This window comes from Anser brachyrhynchus (genome assembly GCF_964034855.1).
Source record: "Anser brachyrhynchus genome assembly, chromosome: Z".
Taxonomy (NCBI): Eukaryota; Metazoa; Chordata; class Aves; order Anseriformes; family Anatidae; genus Anser; species Anser brachyrhynchus.
In genome coordinates this window covers 9,076,566-9,099,270 of record NC_137697.1, presented here as the reverse complement: position 1 = coordinate 9,099,270, position 22,705 = coordinate 9,076,566, and the positions used below count along the sequence as shown (strand labels likewise).

General features: G+C 35.6%; 1 protein-coding gene across 1 annotated transcript in view; it reads right to left on the bottom strand.

The window, feature by feature from the left end:
• Nucleotides 1-22,705, bottom strand: part of WDR70 (WD repeat domain 70) — a 138,007-nt gene that overhangs the window by 39,562 nt on the left and 75,740 nt on the right. The window contains exon 10 of the mRNA XM_080572896.1: nt 21,795-21,969. Within this exon, the coding sequence (XP_080429022.1) occupies nt 21,795-21,969 (175 nt within the window). The remainder of the gene's footprint in view (nt 1-21,794; nt 21,970-22,705) is intronic.

Here is a 22,705-nt window from a genome sequence, read left to right as displayed (position 1 = left end):
ATTATTTCAGTATATGGGGAAATTCTGAGATTGGATAAGTAGCCCCAAAGCGCTATGGGATAAAGCAAGTAATCTAAGGGGGATTAATTGGAACCACATAGGCATTTAGGAGTGAAGAGGGAAGCAGGCCAAAGAGGAAGACAGAGACAAGGAAGACTCAAAACGGAAACATGAAGGGAAAATGGAAGAGGAAAAGACAGACTCAAAGGAATTTGAGACAGTTAAGTCCTTCTTGAACACATAGGAAATTACACTTCTCTTTTGCCGACTTTTCCTAGCAAAACGAAATCTTACAGCTTTGAAATGAGACATTCAAGAATTTAAGGTTGCGTCTGCAACCATATCTCACCTTCCCATCTGCAAGATAGAGAATAAAGCATGCTCTTCCTCTCACAGAGAAAAAGGACTTGGAAGTCCTTTATTTACCATACTGATGAGCAAAACAGGAAAATACAGAGAAGAATGTATTTTTAGAGAAAGGTTTGAACAGTTTGCAGTCAGACCTAGAACTGTTCCCTGATCAGTAACAGGACAAAATAATGAGCATCTGCTTAGCAATTACTAGCCACTCGATATATTAAACGATCCCCAGTTCTACAGAATGAAAAAGGAGATTGTGATCACATAATGCAAATGCACAGAGAGACTGATTTAAGTTTGCACAGGAATCCTCAGTTATTTTATCTTCTAATTTTTGACTAGGTACCTTAACTAAGGCTCCTTTAATAGGCTATTTTGTATGCAAAAGACCTAAGCTAGTAAAGTAATTAATATTGTTTCCTCATTCAAATGTCTGTTCTGAATTTGGTCCAAAATCTAAAGAATCTTTCTGTTATGATATTAATAATGACTGAAAGCTTATTTTGATGTGCAGATTTCGTTAAGTTTTCAGAGGAGTCATATAAGGCATTCATTCCACAAATGACTCTTCGACAAACAAAGGAGGACTTCAAACATGAAGCAAATGCTTCTTTCAGTATTTGGAGATAGAACACCATTGCCTGTATTTAACTACAGCACTTTTTTTGAAATTAGTGTCTCTTTGAGCCAACTGCACATATTCTGGAGAAACTCTATGAACAGATTGCAATTTACAACTGTAAGTCTATGTCGGGGTGTTTATAAATACTAAGAAACATATTTTATGCATCCAATTACAGAAAATTTTCCAAATACATGGTAACGTATAGAGGATAAACTGTGAATTAGTTATCAGAAAATACAATTTCTGTAATATTTGTTAAACATTGACAAGCAATTAAAATGATGTATATTCATCTAAGAAATACCACAGACACTTGCATAAACATGATAAATTATTAATATTCACACCTAAAAAAACAGACAGAAAGACTACAATATGGTATTTATCTATTTAAATGAATTGAAAAAAACTTCTTTTGCACTACACACCACTTGTCAACCCTCTGTGACAATGTCACATTGACACACATGTTAAAATAACTTTTTTTTTTCGCCATTTTACTGCAACTTTAATGCAAGGTCTTATGTGCTTTTTTTTTCCTTTTGTTTCATCCTGGGTCAATCTGAAACCGTCCCTCACACACCTTCTTTGTTTGTTTGTTTTTGTTTTGTTTTGTTTGTTTGTGTCCCCCCCCCCCCAATATAAATTAAAATAAAGAAAAAGATTTTGGAACCAACCAAATACTTTTCTTTGATGCCTTACTAGTGGGTGTGGGTGTATACTTAGAAAGTGAATATATAGGGTACTGTCCCTCTGCCACCACATAATGTTCTGAGAGTTCTGTACCTCCCTACTTTTACCTCTCTACATTTAACCAATTCTTGCCTTTTTTCTGCTGTTCCATAGAAAACAGAGAAACAGCAACACACTGATATTCAAGACTCAGATATTATTTGTCCCTTTATCCAAAAAATGAAATCAATAGATCAACTTTACCTCAACACTATCCCTCTTTGATGCTTTAGACATTTATGTAATGCAAGACTCATCTGTAAGACAGTAAGATTGCATCAGCAATTCAGTTTATCTTTAAAAATCAATTTGCACAGTTTACCACTGAAAAGATTGTTTTCCTAACTTTGAGCTCTGCAAGTTTGTCCTCCATATATTACTGTGCAAAGAAATATAACCCTGAATTGTAATACTAAATCAAATATTTTAAAATGATTGAAGGTTGCTCTAAAAATGAGAGAAGGTTGAACAAGAAGTTTTAACATACACTGGCAAGTGTTCTTTGCAGTTTTCAAAGAAAATTATGTGTTTGGCCTCTGGCCTTTTAACATATTTAACAGATGTCTAATCTTGCTAACAAATCATTAGCAAAAAAATTGTTATCAGAATGTTTCTTGCTGGAAAGACATGAAACAACACAACTAATGTACACATTTCAGACATTTGATTCAGGAAGGGAAGGAGAGAGCATTGAAACACTAGATAAAGCTATAAAGATAACTAGGGCAAAGTGTGTTCACATTTCTCCTTCCCTTTTGTGGCAGAAGTACCCGCTATTATAGAGTATTACTCCAGTACCCTACAAAATTTGACAAGTTGATCAATCCTTAAATTTTTTCAAAGGTTTTCCTATTTCAGCAAATTCTGTAATAATGAAGCCTGTCTTTTGCTTGTTTGAAACCTTTCTACAAAATAACCCCAGCAATGCAAGCACTTTCTAGCTTTATATTAGCACATATATTTTTGTAAGCAATTACAGCTGACTGGACTTGTGTGCAACATGAATTGACAGGCAGAAAACATGAAGCACATGTGAGAAGAAAGGCAGTTGCAAGTATCAAGAAAACTAGGATAACTGCTAAACATGAGAATTTGCAATATTGTTACAGTCCTCACAGAGACAATGAGAACCAGAAAATAAATGGAAGCCAGAGAAAGGATGGAAAAAAAAAAAAAAAGAAAAAAAAAACTACATGAATGGAGCATCAGTAATGAATATCCCTTCTACAAAACTCTGGATGGGTTGATGAGGAACAATATGAGAAACAAAGACAACAGTGGCCACACAAAGTGTCTATCACAGATTAATGACGTATAACAGAGCCGCTCTGCGTCACACAAACTTTTCTCCTTCCCCAGGATCCCAAATATGACATGCTCTATGAAAAACTGAAGACCGACCTAGGCAGTTTGTTTACCCAGAAATCCAAGCTACATCCATTAGATATGTCAACACTCTTAACTAAAGAAATTTTTGAACTTTCCACGTTGTTTTGAGGATACAATATTTCAGAGGAAGCCAACATTTTCCCAAGATTGCATGCTTCCCACACACACTTTTATTTTTCCTTAATGAAACAATGGTGTCCCAGCCAAGACATTCTTCTTCCATCTTGTTTCTAACATCTATAAGATATTTTTAAAAGCAGAGGCAGTAAATTAAGATAGGCAGTGGGGACAATGAGATCTACAAAGTAGCATCGTGTTTCTGCTATATATTTCTCTGTATTTACAAAAATTTACTCATTCATTACTGTAAACACAATCAACTCTTCTACTAATATCCCACTTACAGTCAAAGAAACTGTCCAACACTGAGTGTGCCATTAGCAACATGCAACCTACTCAGGTTTGTTTCAGCACATGGAAGGTTTCTGAACCGGGAAGCTCATTTCCAGGCAGGCCTCTCATACTTGCTTACCAGCTGTTCCCTCTTTTTCACAACAAGAAGCATCGAAAATGCTTCTTGAGAGAGCTGGAAATCAGGATTCACCCTGATTTCTAATGTAAGGCAGAGGAGCAGGATGAGCTAGGCAGAGCTACCAGAAAGACAAATCCCAAACAAACCATGTATGGCTGTCTGAGACTTAAACAACTGATTTCACCAGACCAAGATACTTAGAGCAAAATAAATAAACTGATATGCTAATATTCACTGCAAAAATGATAGTTTTTAATAAGCATAAAAGCATTCCAAGATAACATATCATTGTTGTCCAGTTTCAAGATGACAAAAGGCATGAGCTATAAAGCTCGGGAAAAAAAAACACACCACCATCACCACCAAAAACAAACCAGAAACCTTCTTTTTAATCACAACTGAGCAAAGCTGTCAGGACTTGTGTTGAAGGTGATTGTATCAGAGATGCAATCTCAGAGCTGGGATCACAACTGACAAGACAGACACATTCTCAGCATGCTTTCCAAATTGCTATTTCCCCTTCCCCTATTCATCCATCTTTACTGAACAACACATAAACGCATGTTCACTTTGTTCTCAATTATAATCCAGAAAAGAAATTTAACTGTACCTTCTGGATTTAGTGTATCACTTACAAATTATCAGGTCTACATATGTCAGCTGAATTCAGAAACTGCTCCTTTTTTCCCTGAGTAGGTAGTTACAGACTATAATCAGATGTTTTTCTTAAGACTCTGTAAACATGATCCCAGGGCTTTCAAATTTATCTGACAGCTCTTCAATACCACTTCCCGTGGCACAGAAATTGATGCTGTTTCACTAATGAGCACGCTGATGCAAAACAAGATTAACTGGTGAAATATGAGGTTTTAGCTTTTATGTGATTATACTCTTATGTGATTTGGTCTTCTGTGTGATTTTCTAACTCGGTGACATTTTCATGTATCACTAGCAAACCTGAAACACTTCTTTCCCTTCTCTCAATCCTAATTAACTAATTATGAACACAGTAACCTAACTTTATTTGCAATAACCAGGTTGTCTAACTAGCTATTGTATTTAACTGTTCTGCATCCATTACATACTCATCTGTTGCAACAAAGGCCTTTCCCAGGGTGCGGGGATTTTTCAGGGAAGAGGCAATTCTCTGGGATTTCTTTTTTTTTTTTTAAATCTCATACATTCAATATCCCCCAATAAACTTTAACAAGTATTTTATATAGAGGATTTATAGTTAGTTGCAATTACTGAACAAACAAGACGACCTTTTTTTTCCTTTTTTTTTTTTTTTAAAGTATAATGCAGCTTTTCTTAAACAATTGTATGGTGAGGAAAAAAGCACAGAATCAGGAAAAAAAGTTAGAAAAGATAAGGGTTCTATTACTACTTTTTTAAAGTCTATACAATCTTCAGTCCCTTGTAATAAATAATGCATTTTATCATGGAACTATGAATCAAATAAAAACATAAGTGTATAATGCTTAGTCGGAAAATACTGGTATGTTATGGAAAATGACATTCGTAGGAGAGAAGCCGTGCAGCAATATAGTCATGCGAAAAGATCGGTGCCTGTCCCTCTGCTCCCCTCGTGAGGAAGCTGCAGGCAGCCACAAGTTCCCCTCTCATCTAGGCTGAAAAAAATCAAGCTACTTCAGCCGCTCCTCACACACCTTGCCCTCTAGACCCTTCACCATCTTTGTAGCCCTCCTTTGAGCACCCTCTAACAGTTTTATGTCTTTCTCATACGGTGGTGCCCAAACTTGCACACAGTACTGGAGGTGAGGCCGCACCAGCGCAGAGCAGAGCAGGACAATCCCTTCCCTTGGCCATCCAGCAATGCCGTGCCTGATGCACCCCAGGGTGCAGCTGGCCCTCCTTGCTGCCAGAGCACATTGCTGGCTCATGTTCAACTTGATGTTGACCAGAACCCCAGATCCCTTTCTGAGGGGCTGCTCTCCACTCTCATTCCCCAGTCTGTACTTACAGCCAGGGTTGCCCTGTCCCAATCCAGAATCCACCAATGGCTCTTGTTAAACTTCATGTTTTTGGTGACTGCCCAACTCTCTAATTTTTTAGATCGCTCTGCAAGGCCTCTTCACCTGGGAGGGAATCAACAGCTCTTCCCAATTTAGTATTGCCTGCTAACTTACTCAAAACACCTGCATCCAAGTCATTTATAAAAACATTGAAGAGAATTGCCCCAAAATGGAGCCCTGCACAACCCCACTAGTGACTGGATACCAGCCTGCTGTGACCCCATTTGCTATAAGCATTTGAGCACAACCCATCAGCCAATTGCTCAACCATCATATTATGTTTTTATCTAGCTGTATGCTGGACATTTTGTCCAGAATAATACCATGAGAAACAGTACTGAAAGCTTTACTGAAATCCAAAAAGATTACATTGACTGGATTCCCTTGGTCAACCAGGTGGTTGTCTTCGTCATAAAAGGAAATTAAGTTCATTAAGCAGGACCTTCCGCTCACGAGCCCATGTTGGTTATGACCAATGACTGCATTGTCTTTCATGTGTTTTTCAATAACTCCCAGAATATTTTTCTCCATAATTTTACCAGGTACTGAAGTGACTGGCAGACCTATAATTACCAGATACAGTCACAGTGAACAATTATTCAGCATTTTTAATAATGGCAATTGATATACACTGATTTCTATAAATGAATTTTAAAAACCTACATTTATAGAGAAGACAATGAGGCAATGAACCTGATGCATTTGATTATATGCGCTTTATATACAACAAGGAAGCAAGCAGGCTGACTTGCCTTAGAGGAGTTTATGAACCAGTCCAAAGTGATGAGGAAGCCCTTCCTATCTGCCCATGCTTCCATTATCACTTAGAGCTTTTCATTTCTAAGAATACTGTTGACCACAGAAATAATTTCTTCTTGTTTAAATTAATTCATAAAGAAAGATTTCAGGAAACCATTTTAGAAAGATGGCTTCTTAACAGCACTGCTAAATATATGCCTAATGATTTAAAAATTAAACCCCAATTGAATGTTTGGCTGCACTGTCAAACCTCACATTTGAGAAAATAATCTATCTTGGCCACAAAAAAAAATGATGCATATTGCTAATAAAAATAGCTTTTGGAAACTGTTCAGTTGGCATCCTTCGGGGATTTTTACACTGCATGTGAAAAACATACAAGGATGCAAAATAAATGTTCTTTTGTATCTTTTCATAACTTATCTAACCCATCCTGTTATATCCCAGGGAATTTATGGTTTTCCTCCTTTTTACTACCACAAATATGGCTTCTGTAAAGCAAAATATGCCCTCCTGCATATTCCTTCAAAAATAAATTATTCACTGAGACTTGCCCAGCTGCTGAAGGTTCTTCTGCCTTCTCAGAAAACACAGAAATCTGAGCAATTTTCTTCTGCAAAAATTTCAGTGAAAATTTACAATTATAAGATTTAATAGGATGCCACTGATAGTCCGCACTGCTGCAAACTCTATTATAGAATTATACTATGCTTTGTATCAATTAAAAGTAGTCTTTTGCCTACTTGCAATAAAGTAGCACCATAGGAAAAAAAAAATCAAGATGAGTCTAAAAGTCAACTGCCACAAAGTTATTCCCACCATAATTCAATATAATTTCTAATAGTCAGTCTGCAGTAATCCCAAAGCTTCAGACCAATTATAATCATTTTATGGGTATACTGTGCAAATGGAATGAAATCTGACTGAAAATACAGACATTTACATTAAGCTATCACTTCTCGTCTGGTAACACTTCAGTCAAAATGGTGCGTTTTGCAGTGAAGTATCAAAAGTGGTTTTATAACAAATTTAATGTTAGAATAAATAGAATAGTTCAGTTGGAAGCGACCTTCAGAGACCATCTATTCCAAATGCAATTGCTTGACTTAAGTTAGTTACTTGTTGAAAACAGCAGCTAAGTTAAAATACTTATTCCAGCAAGAAGATTGCATTTCTCTAAGAAATGAATAATTACTTTTACTAAATTTCTTGTGACATACAGTGAATTATTTCTACATTATTTGATTTTTCCCATAAAAATGTGCTGCAAATTGTTCTACTGTATTTTCTTTTTTTATTAATTAAAATAATATAGATTTTTTAAAAATGATTTTTTTTTTTTACTTCATTGGAAACACAAACGAAGAGGAGTGCCTCAGTTAAGAGGATAAACTATCTTTTGCTACATGAAATATTTCAGTGATAAGATGAGCACTTGTAACTCAAAACCTCAGCAGTTTATAAATAATGGCTGCAACTACTAGAATAGAACAGAACAGAACAGTTGGGAAGGACCTTCAAAGATCATCCAGCCCAAATGCCCTACCTCTTCATGGTTAACCAAGAGTTAAAGCATGTTACTGAGAGTCTTGTGCAAATGTCTCTTGAACAGTGCCAGGCTAGGGGCATTAGCCACATCTCCAGGAAGCCTGTTCCAGTGTTTGACCACCCTCATGGAAAGGAAAATTTTCCTGATGACCTTTCTGAACATGCTCTGGCACAGCTCCATGCTGTTTCCTCGTGTTCTACCATTGACTCCCAGGGAGCAGAGACCTGCACCTCCCTCTCCACCTTCCCTCCTCAGGAAGCTGCAGGAAGCACCGAGCTCACCCTTCAGCCTCCCCCCCCAAGACCAGACAGTGCTGCAACCCCAGCCTCTCATCACTGGCCATGCTTCCCAGCCTACCCCCTTTCAGACCCTATCATGTTAGCTATATATATAACAAATATATAATACATATAAAATAAAAGGTATATAACGTATAATATCAGCTATTATACCCCACTGTATTATATTTCAGATGCCGCAATATTACCTCAAGGATTTTCAAGGGCCATACATATTTAAAAAAAAAAAAAAAAGGCTATACAAACCAAAAAATATCATCATTCATTAAAGTATGTTGCTGGTTTTGAGAAATTAAAGAAATCTCTTTCCTATTCTTCTGTTACAGGTCAATGGGGCACTTGGAGGTGGGTGGGGGATCTGAGGTTTTTTAGTAACTTAAGATACATTACTTCCTATCCAGAAGATGCAGAGCTGCTAAATGCTTTAATTTCAGTTATCTCTAACTCAGCATATTACCTGATGAATTCTGTAACTACAGGATTAAGTCCCAGAGTTATGTGGAAATAAAATGTAAAAGTAAGAATTCAGCTGAGTTACATGGTTAAAATAAATAAATAAATAAATAACTCAAGCAACCTTTATTTTCTTTTCAAATATTATTCTTATCTCAATTTCACGATTACTATCTTATTTTTTCCTTAAATTTATATAATTAGCTAGCTAAATAAACAAACAGACACGAAAACCTACACATTTATAAGCAAAATCCTGGCAAGCTGAAAAAAAACTTTCATAAATGGTTTTCTACAAGTAGTTTACACTAACTGAACACAGTTTCCCACAAAGAAATATTGTAAATTTCACTTAGCTTCAGCATTTGTAAAACCAGAGTTACAGAAAACAAATGTACTGGTTTTACAAATAAGATACTACAGTGTTAATCACTTTCCGTAGATATAATACACCACAGTTGAAAGCTTTTTTGACCAAAAGTTTTTTTTGTTCAAATATAACAAATTACAGCTGAATACAGTACTTGAATTCACTTGGCATGTAGCTCAGAAAGAACATAGTGTCTTAACTCTGGCACATCAAGTTTTGGGGAAGCATCAAACTCAGCCTAAAAAAATTAAAACCTTTCATGATTAAAGGCATCTTGTAATATCAGTTTAAATTTAAAACCAAGATTTCAACCCTTCTGAAGGAGGATGCTCAAGTGTCTTGGATTTGATTTCTGACAATACTGAAATGACTTGAAAAAGTATGTCTCACTTTTAAGACAAACTTAATGTTCACATACCTTTACACTACGCAATGCTCTGTCATATCAAGTTTCCAAGCTAGCTTGCAATCAAGCATTAGGCAGAGCAAAAAGACTTGTAATAACTTTCAGAAAAGCATGTCTTGCAGTTCTTCTGTACAATCCCTGAATAAATTTGAAACATGAATGGCGTTTTAATTTTTTTTTTATAGGAAATGCAAACAGTACTGCTTGAAGTAGTGTCTTTTCTGAAACTCTGTAGTAACTCTCTTGACTACAATTCTCTTTTCACCTAGCATCCCTAAAATTCTTCTCCAGTCAACAAAAGAAACGAATTCTCCAGTGTCTCCAGTGTTGTTTTTTTTTTTCATCATAGCCTTCCAGTTCCATTTCAGCACAATACTTCACACTCATGTCTGACAGTTTTATATTTCCCCTACATCAGCAGTGGCATCTTCGGACCATAGGGAAATATGCGAATTGCTGTTTGTAAAAATAGTATCTCAAAAATCTCAATTGCATGATCCCCTTTTTCACCAAATAGCTTTGTTTCTTTCTCCATTGCTCTTCTTCAGCCTTTTCATCCACCACTGCTTTCTCCTGCATCCATATTCCTTCTTTGTCAATTCTACGTGAATTCCTTCCTGAGTCTCAACAGGTTTATCCCTGTGAAAGCCAACAATGATACCCCATCATTATTCTCATCAGCCTTTGAAGAAGTGCCTATTCTCTGTTCCCCTTATTCATCTTCTTTTTTTCATCTGCTGTATGCCTTCTACATGTTGGCTCCATTCTTCACTGTTCCCTCTGGTGTATGATTCTTGTTCCTTCTCTCACTTTCACTGGCTACTCACCATCATTTAGAGGGAGACACTTGATCTCTGAACTTCCCTCTCTACAGGGTATTTTTACAAACCTTATTTACAACCACAATTGCAAATAATTTCGTGCCATTAAATTACCTTTCAGGAAAAGTTACTTTATCCTCTATCTGCTTAGCTCATCTTAGTTCACCCTGACATCACTTTGTGAATGTTTAACTGGTTCAATATATTGAAAGCTGTTCCTGACTACCATGTCTTTCCTGGCTAACATATGTTCCTGGCTACCGTATCTTTCCTCCATTTCCCTGGAAGATTTAACCTCTTTTTAATCACTCTTCATAAGAAAGATGTCGTTAAGCACACCACAACGTGTCATCTCCTTTCTATCATATATTGTAAAATACACAATAATAAGTCCAATCAATAACATTATTACTTTGACTTCTTTGCCTTCTTTCTACTCAACTGCCTTTAAAATGGTTCTTTACTTTCAGTGTGCACTGTCAGTTCATTTTGTCTTATTTAACAGCTGTATTTTACCAATGAGCTAAATATATATTCTGCCAACAAAAGTAATTACAGACCATTCACTTAATCCTCAAGCACATCTGTGTTTTTCTCACATAAAGAAAAACAAAGCCAAAACCAGCAAAACCACCACATCTCCATTTTCCGTAATATATATGGACATGCTTTAAACTATCATTTAAAAACAACAAAAAAGGATGCAAGTGGCAGTTCAGTTTGCTCACTGCCTTCTCTTTGTTTCTTCTTACCAAACTAATGCCAAAGGGTTTATTTTCTGATTTAGCCATATTTGTTTCGGAACACTCGAATCTGACATTTGTTTTATACATACAGACAGCAGCACACGCTAACCGAGCCCTGCCTCACTCCTACCTCAATGCAATAGCCAAGTAACAACAGTGAACTGTTTGGAGTACAGAAAACATTCGTGCACCCCTGTCAACTCACTCCAGCATCCTATTCAGCACCGGGCTTCCATACACAGAAAACCAACTGCACATTTTCGCAAATTTTGCCAATTGACAAGCCAATAGCTGGCAGTGTGATGCTTTCTGCTGATTAAAACAGGAGACCTGACTTGCTCTGAGCTTCTCAAAAATCACTCAGGCTCTTGAAGGAGGTCTTGAATATAAACCAGTCCCCCCAGTAAGAAGTCAGGAATATGCGTGTACTAACTATGCTTTTGCAAGTCCTGGTGAAGCTGAGCCCCTGTAAAGATCACAGCAGCACACTCTGGTGACCTCTTGGCCTCAATCTGCTCTCCAAGCAAGACTACAGGTGCGCACACTGGTGAGGAGAATGAAACAGGCCACAGAGCAAGGATACAGTGCTGTTTCTGGGCTCTTACCAAGGTGTGTGCTGATCACAGCAGCCACATTTGGCCGGCATGCATGGAGCTCTTGGTGTCCATAAGAAACATAGTCTGTGATTACACAATGAACTAGATTTTTTCAGAATATTTCACTGTATATTTGAACTAGCACAGTACTTTCTAATTTGGCTATCCTATCTCAACCTTAAGAACAATGTATTACACCAAAAATTAAATGTAAATTAAGTTTTAGCACTTAATACAGGTAACTGCTTTAACGCGTAGCCAAATCTGGAAGTGATACATATACATGGAAAAAAGTGAAATACCATGTGTGTACCACGTGGTTCACCAAAGTGAACCATAAAGGCATTTTTTCAAAACCTTACATGTTGCTTAATATGAACTAAAATTACATGTTGAATGATTTAAGAGTACTCTATTTAAATAATCTAAACACATATATATTCAGGAACTTTATTAAACTAGAATTTCATTATAAACTTGTGTGCACACTTAGACACACAGAGACATGCTGTGTATGTATGCATGCACAAAGTGTGAAATATATATGTGTGTGTATGTATGCATGTGTGTAGTTATGTATGACTCCAAATCTAGTTCTCCATCTCATGAGAAATTCTTCCTTGGTTCAAGGAAGGCAGCTGTTCAATGGATGTATCTGATTTCAGTCTGTGTAGTATCACTACAGTCATACATTAAATAAAACACAGCTGGATAATGCTCCACCTATTTCACCACCCTCTCCACTAACTGTTTAGCGCCAACATCTGTTGAAAACAAACTTTATGAAATAGAGATGCCATAAAAAAAATCTTTATTTTAAAATATTTGCACTTTAAGAAGTTCTGCTTGTTTGCAAAGAAAGCCTCATGTATACTCAGATTTTAATTATGAGATTTATATGTAGAGCTCAGAGAAACTCGCTCACTTAAGCCTGTCCTGCAAAAAATATATTACAAATACTTTTCATTTCATTGGTACAGTCCTGTAATTGCTGCTAAGAGATGGTGTAGGTATGCAGTTCATCTTCTTATCTATAATCACATGAGCACAGATATCTTACGGATTTTCTACAGATGCCATGCAAAATTTTTAATTGAAGTTAACTAGACTTATTAAATGTTTTTCAGGAACTAAGGGCACTTTCGGTATTATAAGGGCATTATGGCCAACTGTTCAATTCAAGCACATTTAAAAGTGTATCCTTACAGTAGCACACGTTTTAACAGACACAGACAGGAAACAATCTTTCTCTATGTTTGTTTGTTCTTCTTCAGACTTTCTCTGATTCAAGTGATTATTTCTACAAATAGTGTTACATACAAAAGCTATGCTTCACTGTACTTTATCTTTTTTTTTTTCACACTTGCCAATTTCTAACAGACTCATGGCGAATATTTTTGTATTTAAAATACAATTTCTTAGTAACATATACTAGAGCACATTTCAAAATAATTTTTGCTCTTATTCTACTGAACTAAAAAAAAACCACTTCTGTTTCTAAGTTTAATTTTTCTAAATCAAAGTTACAAAACAGTTATACACAAACATCAGACAAAATTAAACTATGGGTTTTCTAAGACGGTATCCAGTTTCTGATAGTTGTCAGTGACACGGGTATACATGACAATCCTGCAACTATTAAATGGGAAGGATTTGTTATTCATATTCTACATTAGATCTCTGGAAAATTTAGAAATTTTTTAATATTTAAAATATTTAAGATGAGGTGAATATTTTAAACAATAGTGGCAAAAATTAAGTAAAAGAAAAGTTTGCTCTACTACATTAATGAGAAGAATCAAGAAAACTGAACAGAACAGCTCTCAGTATTTTCTAAAATTCACTTCATAATATTCTTTATGAATACCCCCAAAGAGAAAGCTTTTTAAAAGTTATGAATTGATGATAAGTGCTAAGTCCGCCAGAAATACATCTAAATATGAAGCTGAAAGGAGGTGAAGGGCCTATAAATTAACCCAAGAGAAAAAGCAAGCATATGCAGACAGAACGTACCTAATCTTCAATCCACAGATTATGATCTGTTCCACAGAGTAGAAGTCATTATTTCCTACTTTTTTGTTCTTAAATAAATCTATTTGATCAAGTTGTAATTGCTTTGCTTTTGTAAGCATTCTAAAATACGGGACTTTTAAACTTCTCTAATAAAACAAACTTAATGACTACGAGTTGCACAGAAATGTACTTTTCACTGCTTCTATGAAATTCACAGTATAAACCTGCTGTCCATCTCCTCACTAGCCTCAAGTGACATACTATAAACCACAATGAGAAACATTTGGACGCCAAAAGAGCTTACTAATAAACATGCCAAACACAAAAAATTTTTTCTAGAGTTACAAACCCTATCAGGTTCTAGATAGAGAGACAGATAGATACATGTTTTCAGCTTGCTTGAGCAGTACACATACTACAGTATCTAAAAGCCACTTCTCTGATAAGCCAGATGACTACAGAGCTCACTTGTTTGAATGAAACACAGCATCCGTCCTTTAAGATATTGTCTCTACATATAAGGAACATTGTATTTTTATTATTACTCAAGAAGTTATAAAATACATAGGAAAATTTTCTGTAAAATAACAGAAGCTAGCTCATGAAGGCTCTTCTATTTCCATTTAGAAATAATTCATGTCAGATTAATAACACTACAATATTAATAAAGCAAATCACGTTTTTAATTAAAGCCAATCACTTTTTTTTTTTTGTACTGTTATTCCTCCAAATAGTAACCCAAAGATAGATACATAATCCTTGTGGGGTAAGCCTTTTTTTCTTTAATCACACATGAATCTGAACTAAAATCCTTTATGCTATTTTCATCAGGGTGTGACAGACTAAGATTTAGAATTCCTTTCATCACTAGATTAACTAGTGCAAACATTTAGATAGTTCTTAACTATAAACTGTTTATTACATAAGAGAGAAATGCACTTAGAAATATAGCAGGGCCCATTTTATCTTAGCATATGACTGTCAGATTCTTTACTGCAGATAGTTTCAGGGTACAGATAGTGATGTACTGACTAAACCAGGCGTATACAAAAAGGAATAATATATGAATCTGTTAATATTTGCTGCTGGCAAGCCTGTGTGTGATTTCCAGTTTCTGGAGCAGAGGTCTGGCACAAATACATATGGAATGAAAGGGTGGGACATTATGGATATGGAAAACTTAAGGTAAGTTTGAAAGGGAAATATAGTATATTTGGATATCTTTCATCTCATATTTACACAAGAAATTTCCAGCTGTAGCCAGACTGCCCTCTTCAAAGCATGAAGCATGTTACATACTTGGGGGAAATTGAAAGATTTGCCTGATGTTTAGCTGCAGTACTCATTTCAGCAAATTTAAGAATAGTGATTGTAAATTGTTTCTATTAAATATTGACATTTCATTGGAGTACTTTTAATGCTGTGGAGGTGCCCAAAATTATAGGTAAGCAAAACCAAAACAAAATATCCACGGCCAAAGTGATGAATAAATTTTAGCTGGTGTGAAAAGAGCATAATCCTGGAATGCTGTAAACCATCAGATGACAAAGACACATTACAATCTCTGGCTAGGGGAACCAGTAACTGAGTAAGCATAAGCACAGTAATAAAGCTTTTTAGTAGACTGACACAAGACATGCATTTCAGGAATTCAGTACTGGGAGCTCTGTCTATGTCACCATATAAGAAAAGCAAGCTGCAACTGTGCAAAGATCCAGCACTGTCCTTCTCCCAAAGCATGGGCATAAATCCCCTCAAAGAACTTTCCAATTAATGGAGAAAATATTTACAGCAAGTCTCAGATCTTACTACTAGCTTTCACTACACTGTCTGGCAGCATCAGCTGTAAAATCAATCAAGAACAACAAAAATTTTACCAAAAAAAAATCCAAATAAGACTTGGGCTTGGATTCCCATTCTAAAACAAAAGGGTCACCTCACTCAGGCCAAAAATAAGTATTTTACATGATTTTTCCGTATTACCTGAATCTGTGTTTTCAGATGTACAGTATTTCTTCAAAATGGCTCCACTATTTGCAAAACTTTTCACCTCTGAAAACTCTGCCTTAAAACGTCTCTGCAGTTATACTGCCCACTACAAAACTAAAGCTTACTAAAACCCTTTCAAAGCAGAAGATCACTAAATATAGAAATGTATTTATCTTCCATCCATAAATCATGCAATTATTTGGAAAATACTTTTAACATGACTACCAGTAATTAAAAAAGGTACAGAGCTTAGATCTGCTTAACTTCAGAGCATACTGCAACATCCCACTATTCTTCCCTTTATTTTTTGAGGATTAGGTGGTTTAAGGGTGTGTGGAAAACTGGTTATTAGGATTACTGCTTAATCACACCACTTTTGGGGATATTCATGTGGGCAGCCTACTAGCATAGTGTTGAATTTCATTATTATTGTGCATTTTAAGTTCTGTAAAATCACTTAGAGCTTTAGCTAAGTAGTTTAAAAGTGATCAAAATACGTGAATTATTCTAGAAATTCAAAATCAAAATAAGGTTTGAAGACCTGGAAAAAGAAAACACTGGCAAAGCAGTAGTTCAGCAGTACCATAGGAGATGCTTGCTTTGAGCAGGAAATAGCTTAAGAAATAGAATGGAGTAAAACATACAACCAAGTCTTTCATGAAACAAGAAAGAACAAAAATAAAGTTTAGCACTAGCTATAACATTCTGTCCCTAAGCACTGAATCAATTTATATTTAGTATTATGTTGAAAATTATAAAACCCTGCAACTGTTCAGATTTGCACTACATAAAAAGATAAACCTATTACTGATATATCTGTCAAAGTTAATTCCTTAATACTTACAGCACAGTCTCTAGACACCTAAAATATAACAAAAATTACTACCCAATTTTATATAGCTAAAAACAAATAAACAGTGACAACAAAAAACAGACAAGACTTTGTGTGCATAAGCTGTTCTTTTGGTTCTTGAAGGCATATAAAAGACATCACTGCTCCTGACAAACTCTGCCTCCCTGACATCCTTATCAATATTTTTGTGTCATATAACAATATTATCTCCAACAATATTACTGCTTACAATATTACTGCTGCAACAATGTTACCATAAAATACATGACGTGTGAAACTAAGAACCAGGATTCAGACTGTCATGTGCAGTGAAGCTGTTTATGCAATCCAGAGCTGAATGCAACCAGAAAAAGCTGGAGGGAAAATTCACATAACTGGTAGCTTCATCAGATGATTTGAAAGACTAAAAAACAAGGTTCACCTTCCTCACCCTAGTAACTCCTATTTGACACTGAAAAACATCTTGATCCTTTCCTGTTTAGAGTGGAAAATGAGGAGAGCTTTTTTGTTCATGATTTTGAAGAGATTTTAATCAACTTTAAATCACATTACACTTTTAAACTATATATCTGGTATACTAACAGTCTTTACAAAAATTACTTCAGTCTTTAAAGACACCTATGAATGAGATACTCCTATTTCTACACAGGAAAACTGGGGCATAAAGGTTTACTGATTACAAGACACACTTCATTCTTAATACTAAACACTGGCTCCATGGATCACCTTGTTTGGCAATATATATCACTATTGGTCTTTCAGAAATCTCTGAATGGGCATGCATAAGCAAAGATGAGGAATCTGAACCTATTTGAACTGCAGGTAAATCTAGTGGTTTTATTGCACTGTCCTACAAATCAGTATTTTTCAAGTTTCTGTCTTATTTTTACCACTAATGCTCTCCAGTTATCCACATTTGCCAAACACTTCTCAATGTCTCAGAATATTTAAATTGAGTGTTCTAATGTGTTATGTTATGATTGACTATTTCACACTATTGTTTCCACTACTCGTTGGAAGTTTTAAGGAAGTTATTTTTTATGTCCTTTGAAGCTGTTATTTTAAGCCAAGTTGACAGTGTTCATAATATTTCAAACAAGCTGACAGATAGTTCTGCTAATGTGCACTGTAAATGCACATATACGTGAACCTTAAAGAAAAACCATGCACTGACTAAATAACACACATGAGAAAATAATACAGATTTATGACAAAACGAAAAAACCCTCTGAGGCAGGTGATTATAATGGATCATGATCGTGCTGAGGAAGTTTGGAGAAAGGCAAGGCAGAGCTGGAATGCATTTGGCTAAGTTCAGCATTAGCAAGTTACCAATGTCAGTGTAATGGAGACCAAAAAAAAAAAAAAAAGTGTTCCTCCAAAAGTGTTTTTACTCTCACTGCATACAGCTGGGAGATTTGGAATTGCACCAGAAAAACAGTGGAAGCAGAAAAGTGAATGAAACACTTATGGTGTGTGCTACTAGTCAGAACTATAGAAGGAAAACTGATCACATACTGAAGTCATGGCCCTACGTACCGCAACACAATTAAAAAATGGCAGATACCTAGATGGCTCTAAGTGCTTTGGAAGAAAACTAACTCATGACCCTAACTTAAAACAAACAGCTACTTTAGTTTTGACAAGGACAAGAGAAAAATATATATATATTATTTTTTTAATTAAAATATATTTATACATTCAAAAAGATAATTTAACCGCACCATTCTGGACTGAATTCTACACTACTGAGAAGTAAATATAAACGATGCCAGGCTGGTGATGGGAAACCCACTGTAAAAATCCACTTTAACTGCAGTGCTCCAGGGTTTACAAATAGTGATTACAATCCAAATCCTGCTCAATATGGTAAGTCAGTGCACAATATAAACAGCCTGTTTCCACTGCCAATGTTTCAATTGTTTAAGTATTCCCAAGATGCTACCACATATCATCAGGATTTCTGTAAGTCAGTTGTAAAGGCATCAAGTCAAGTCTGGAGCACAATAAACCTGTAACCAGCAGTCAAACTAGGGCTTCAATGGAAAGGAAGTTTTCTGGGAGCTTTGTCAGGCAACTCCTGGCAGCTTGTACACAGGCATAGGCTTTGTGAGCCACGGGAGGAAGAGTGTTTCCTACCAGCACTGCAGCAACGCGCCTGCTGTGATTGAGGCCAGGGAACCGAGTACCCCTTTTGTTCTAGGGGAGAGCATTATTAGACCCTCCTACCTAGCAGTGATAGTCACTTTTGCTCTTGGTACTATTGTTTTCATGACTCTTCTCCTGTGGGAAAGCAGAGGCCTTAAGTTTTTTTGACAAAGAGAAACTTCCCTCTACCTAAGTTGGCTCTGCTTGAGGGTTGGCATTTCTTTATTTTTATTTTTTTTTAACCCTTTTTTCTGCATCTTAAATAATTTGGCTGGAGCAGGTCAACTAACATAATGGTGTCTGTCACAAATAAGTCTGTCTAGAAACCTTCACAGACTCTGGAGTAACAGGCAGTATGGATAGTACATGGTGTGAGCCACAACATCTGGTAAGAACACCTTCCTAGATTTAGTTAGTGCTGTTACTGTCTCACATGGGAACAGTGGTATGGGTTTTCAATAGCAGTGGTGAAATGCTCTTTATATTTGCGCTTAAATGTGAATATGAATTCAGAGAGTCAAAACAGGCCTTTACTGTATCAGCTCTGGCATGACAGTATGGTGAACTATGTATGTGCCAAATCCATAGTTAACATAATGGTGCCAAAATCATTCCTAATTGATCAAGGATAAGAAATTACAGCAACTATTTTCTGCTTTGAAACACTGGTGGTTTTTGTTACAGACTCAATTGAGTCTTCTCAAGTTAAACACAAATGCTGTCTTAATTTGGACTTCAAACAGAGCTGGTATTGTACTACAGTAAAAGCTGTGTACAGAGTTCTACACTTGTTTCGACAAAGTCAAAGGATATTTGATGGATGGGCATTAAAAATTTTCTTAAATCAGAAGTTAATATATCTGTTATGCATTTTTTCAAGCAGCTTACTCCTGTCCTACTTCACAGCTTTGCCTTATCTCTCTGTGTTATCTAAAGCTGCTTGTACCCCAAGAAGTGCACCACTTTGTCATGACTTACGTTTTCTTGTTTGCCTTTGCTAGAATCTCTGTATCCTGTCAGGCCAGTAAATGCTTTCATCATTCCTCTGCAAGAGTCAATCTCATCCCCATCCTCCTTTTTCAAAGTCCTATTTTGAGCACGTTCCTTTTTTTTTTCCTTCTTCTTCTTCTTCCTCCTTTTTTATCCCTTCCCATTGGCAATATAAGATGGAGGCCTTTTCTTTTAATTATTGTTATTTCACCAAGGTGCGTTTTGAAAAGTCTGATTTTAACTACATGCATAGATTTCCAGTGCGTACTAAGAGTTTTAGCTAAGAATGCCACAAAAAACAACCTACACAGCCCATTTACATGAAAGTCTTGTACGTTTCTTTATTATGACAACAAAAGTGAAGGCAAAAATTCCTTGGGCTTTAAAAATGGAAACTCAAGGACACTACCAACTTCATTTCCACTAGGAAATGACTTTAGTCTTGCTTTGGTATACAGGGGTCGCCAGTTGGAAATTGCACAAGATGCACAGGATACATCTTTAAATTATTCATAATCACCTTAAACTGCACTCAATCAGCATTGCAATATGTCACCTTATAGACACACTAAAGTTCAAAAGGAAAAGCACATGAAAAAGCAGACTACCAAGAGCACTATTGTTAAAACTACACCAGAAAGCTTAATATTTCAATACTGTATATGTTAAAATAAACAACATACACAGGTGATGAAAGCCAGTCTCTGAAAAATTTATTATTCTGTTAGAACAAGTTTACACTTAGGATGAATTCTCAAGCTTCATGCCATTAGGAAGTTTTACTGGGTTTATAGTGGAAATAAAAACAGAAATAAAAATAGATGACAATCCAAAAATACAGGCTGTACTTTGAATATGATCAACAGACTTTCTTTTTTCTTTACATCTATACATTTCCCCTTGCCTCCAAAGATCAAATTTGATTCAACCTTTCTGAAAAGCTCCCTAAGTTGCCTGTTTGCATTTTTAAAATCAAATGTTTTGAAAGATGAAGTTGAACAGATTAACACAACATGTATTAGTTCAGTAATATTTCCCTCAAACCATCCTTTCCGAATTGTACACTTTTCAAAGATTTATGATGTCAGTTTGATTCTAAGGATTTTTTCTCCCTCCACCCCTGCCCCGCAATTTCTCTATATTCGTACTTTGCCTTTCAAACAAATTGACCCTATTCTCAGTTTCTCCTCCTATACATGCCATAAATATTGATCCCATTGACATCAAAGGGATTGGGCATGAATTCCCTGGGTAAAATGGGCATACAGTGGATATTTAGTGATTCATTTAAAAAGCAGTAAGGTTTTGACTGGTGAATTTGTGCTCCACTTTCCAAAATTAAACCCTTGTAACTGGACTATTTGTAGACTACTACACAAAGCAAAAGCAAGCAGTGATAGTTCTAAACTTCAAGTGATAACACAGCAGTAAGAACTGTATGCCTTCTTTGTCAGACTCATTAACTGCTTGAAATTCATTTTTAAGTTCAATATGAACAGCAGCAATTACCTACAGGGTATATTTCATAATTTTGCACATTCAAAGAAATTGAAATAGTCACAATTCTGACTTTTTTCCCTCATTCCCATAAATTGCTCAAATTTGCCTTAGTATTAAATTCCTCATTTTGGACAATTTAATTTTCTGCATTTGGCATTTAATGTGTAGCACAATCCTTGTCTTCACACATATGGATGCTATTCTCCTCTGCCTAGTATCTGAGTGAATACCTGATTTTGGTATGAAGTTCTACAAATTACTGCCTAACGTATACAACACCTCAAATAAAATATGGAATCATATATTTTAAATTACACAAGAACCAACAAAGTAGAGCTTTTTCTGCAGATATTATATCTTAATTGAATAACATTTCAAATACACACATGTGGCCAACAGTTATTTTTAAACAGACTGCCAAGAGTTTTCTTAGTGTTTTGTATTGAAGAGCAGCAGACTGAATGGTCATTTGTTACAAGGCAGGGGAAATGTTAAGTCTTACCTGTGAGTTATTTAGTTTTCAGGGGGGGGAAAAAAGGATAAAATATCAAAATTGATTTTATCAGCTGCAACTTTCAGCCCTTGATACATTAGAAGTTAGTATTTTTATTATGTATATATTACTTACACTCATATTCCTATCCCAGATCTGGATGGAGCCATCTTGACAGCCAGCTGCAATAAGTTTACCATCTCTGCTGTACGTACAAGTTGTAGGAATGACCCGTTTACCTTGAACTGATCGTGGCTTAAATACACTTTTGTGTTTTTTCTCATTGTTAACATCCCATGTTCTCACAGTTCTGGAAAAAGGTTTAAAAAGAATTGTTTTAGGTAAAGTTAATGGACATAATAGAAATAATCATTTTTATGATACCATCAAACACCTTTCCCAGCATAAATAGCATATTATATTATTCAAATAAAGTTGTAATGACAAAATAGCATTTAAGATGTGACATAGCAGTCATGAAACTACAGTGTAAGAAATCTTACCAAGTAAGAAACATCATATTCACAAACAAGCACATGAAAGTTAAAAAGAAAATAAACTAAATCCCATTCTTTCTCATCCCATTCTCTCCCTAGCTTTCATCTAAATACACGAAATTATTTCCTTCTGGAAAAAATGACTAAAGGTTAAAACAAAACTCCATAGTCTGTGCTGTCATTGGACATCAGGAAGATAAAAGTATTCAATCCTTTACAAGAATGAAGACTTCAGGAATCAGGCATAAATGCTTATATAAATCATTTATTAAGCAGATTGTATTAATTGTTCTGACATGGCAACAAATGACAAACCTACTTTAAATTGGCAGACTGGGTAGTTATTCTTCAGGCTTTCCTTTATTTTAAAAAGGCATTTTAAATTATTAATTGCAATGGTATTGTAGTTCTTTCACTAATACCGTAGGTCTTCAGTTCTGAGGTAAAATTGTTCTTCAAATACTTTACAAAGAATTTTTGATGTAATATTGTTTTGTTTTTTTTGTGTGTGTGTGTGTTTTTTGTTGTTTTTTTTTTTAAGTTGAGCTT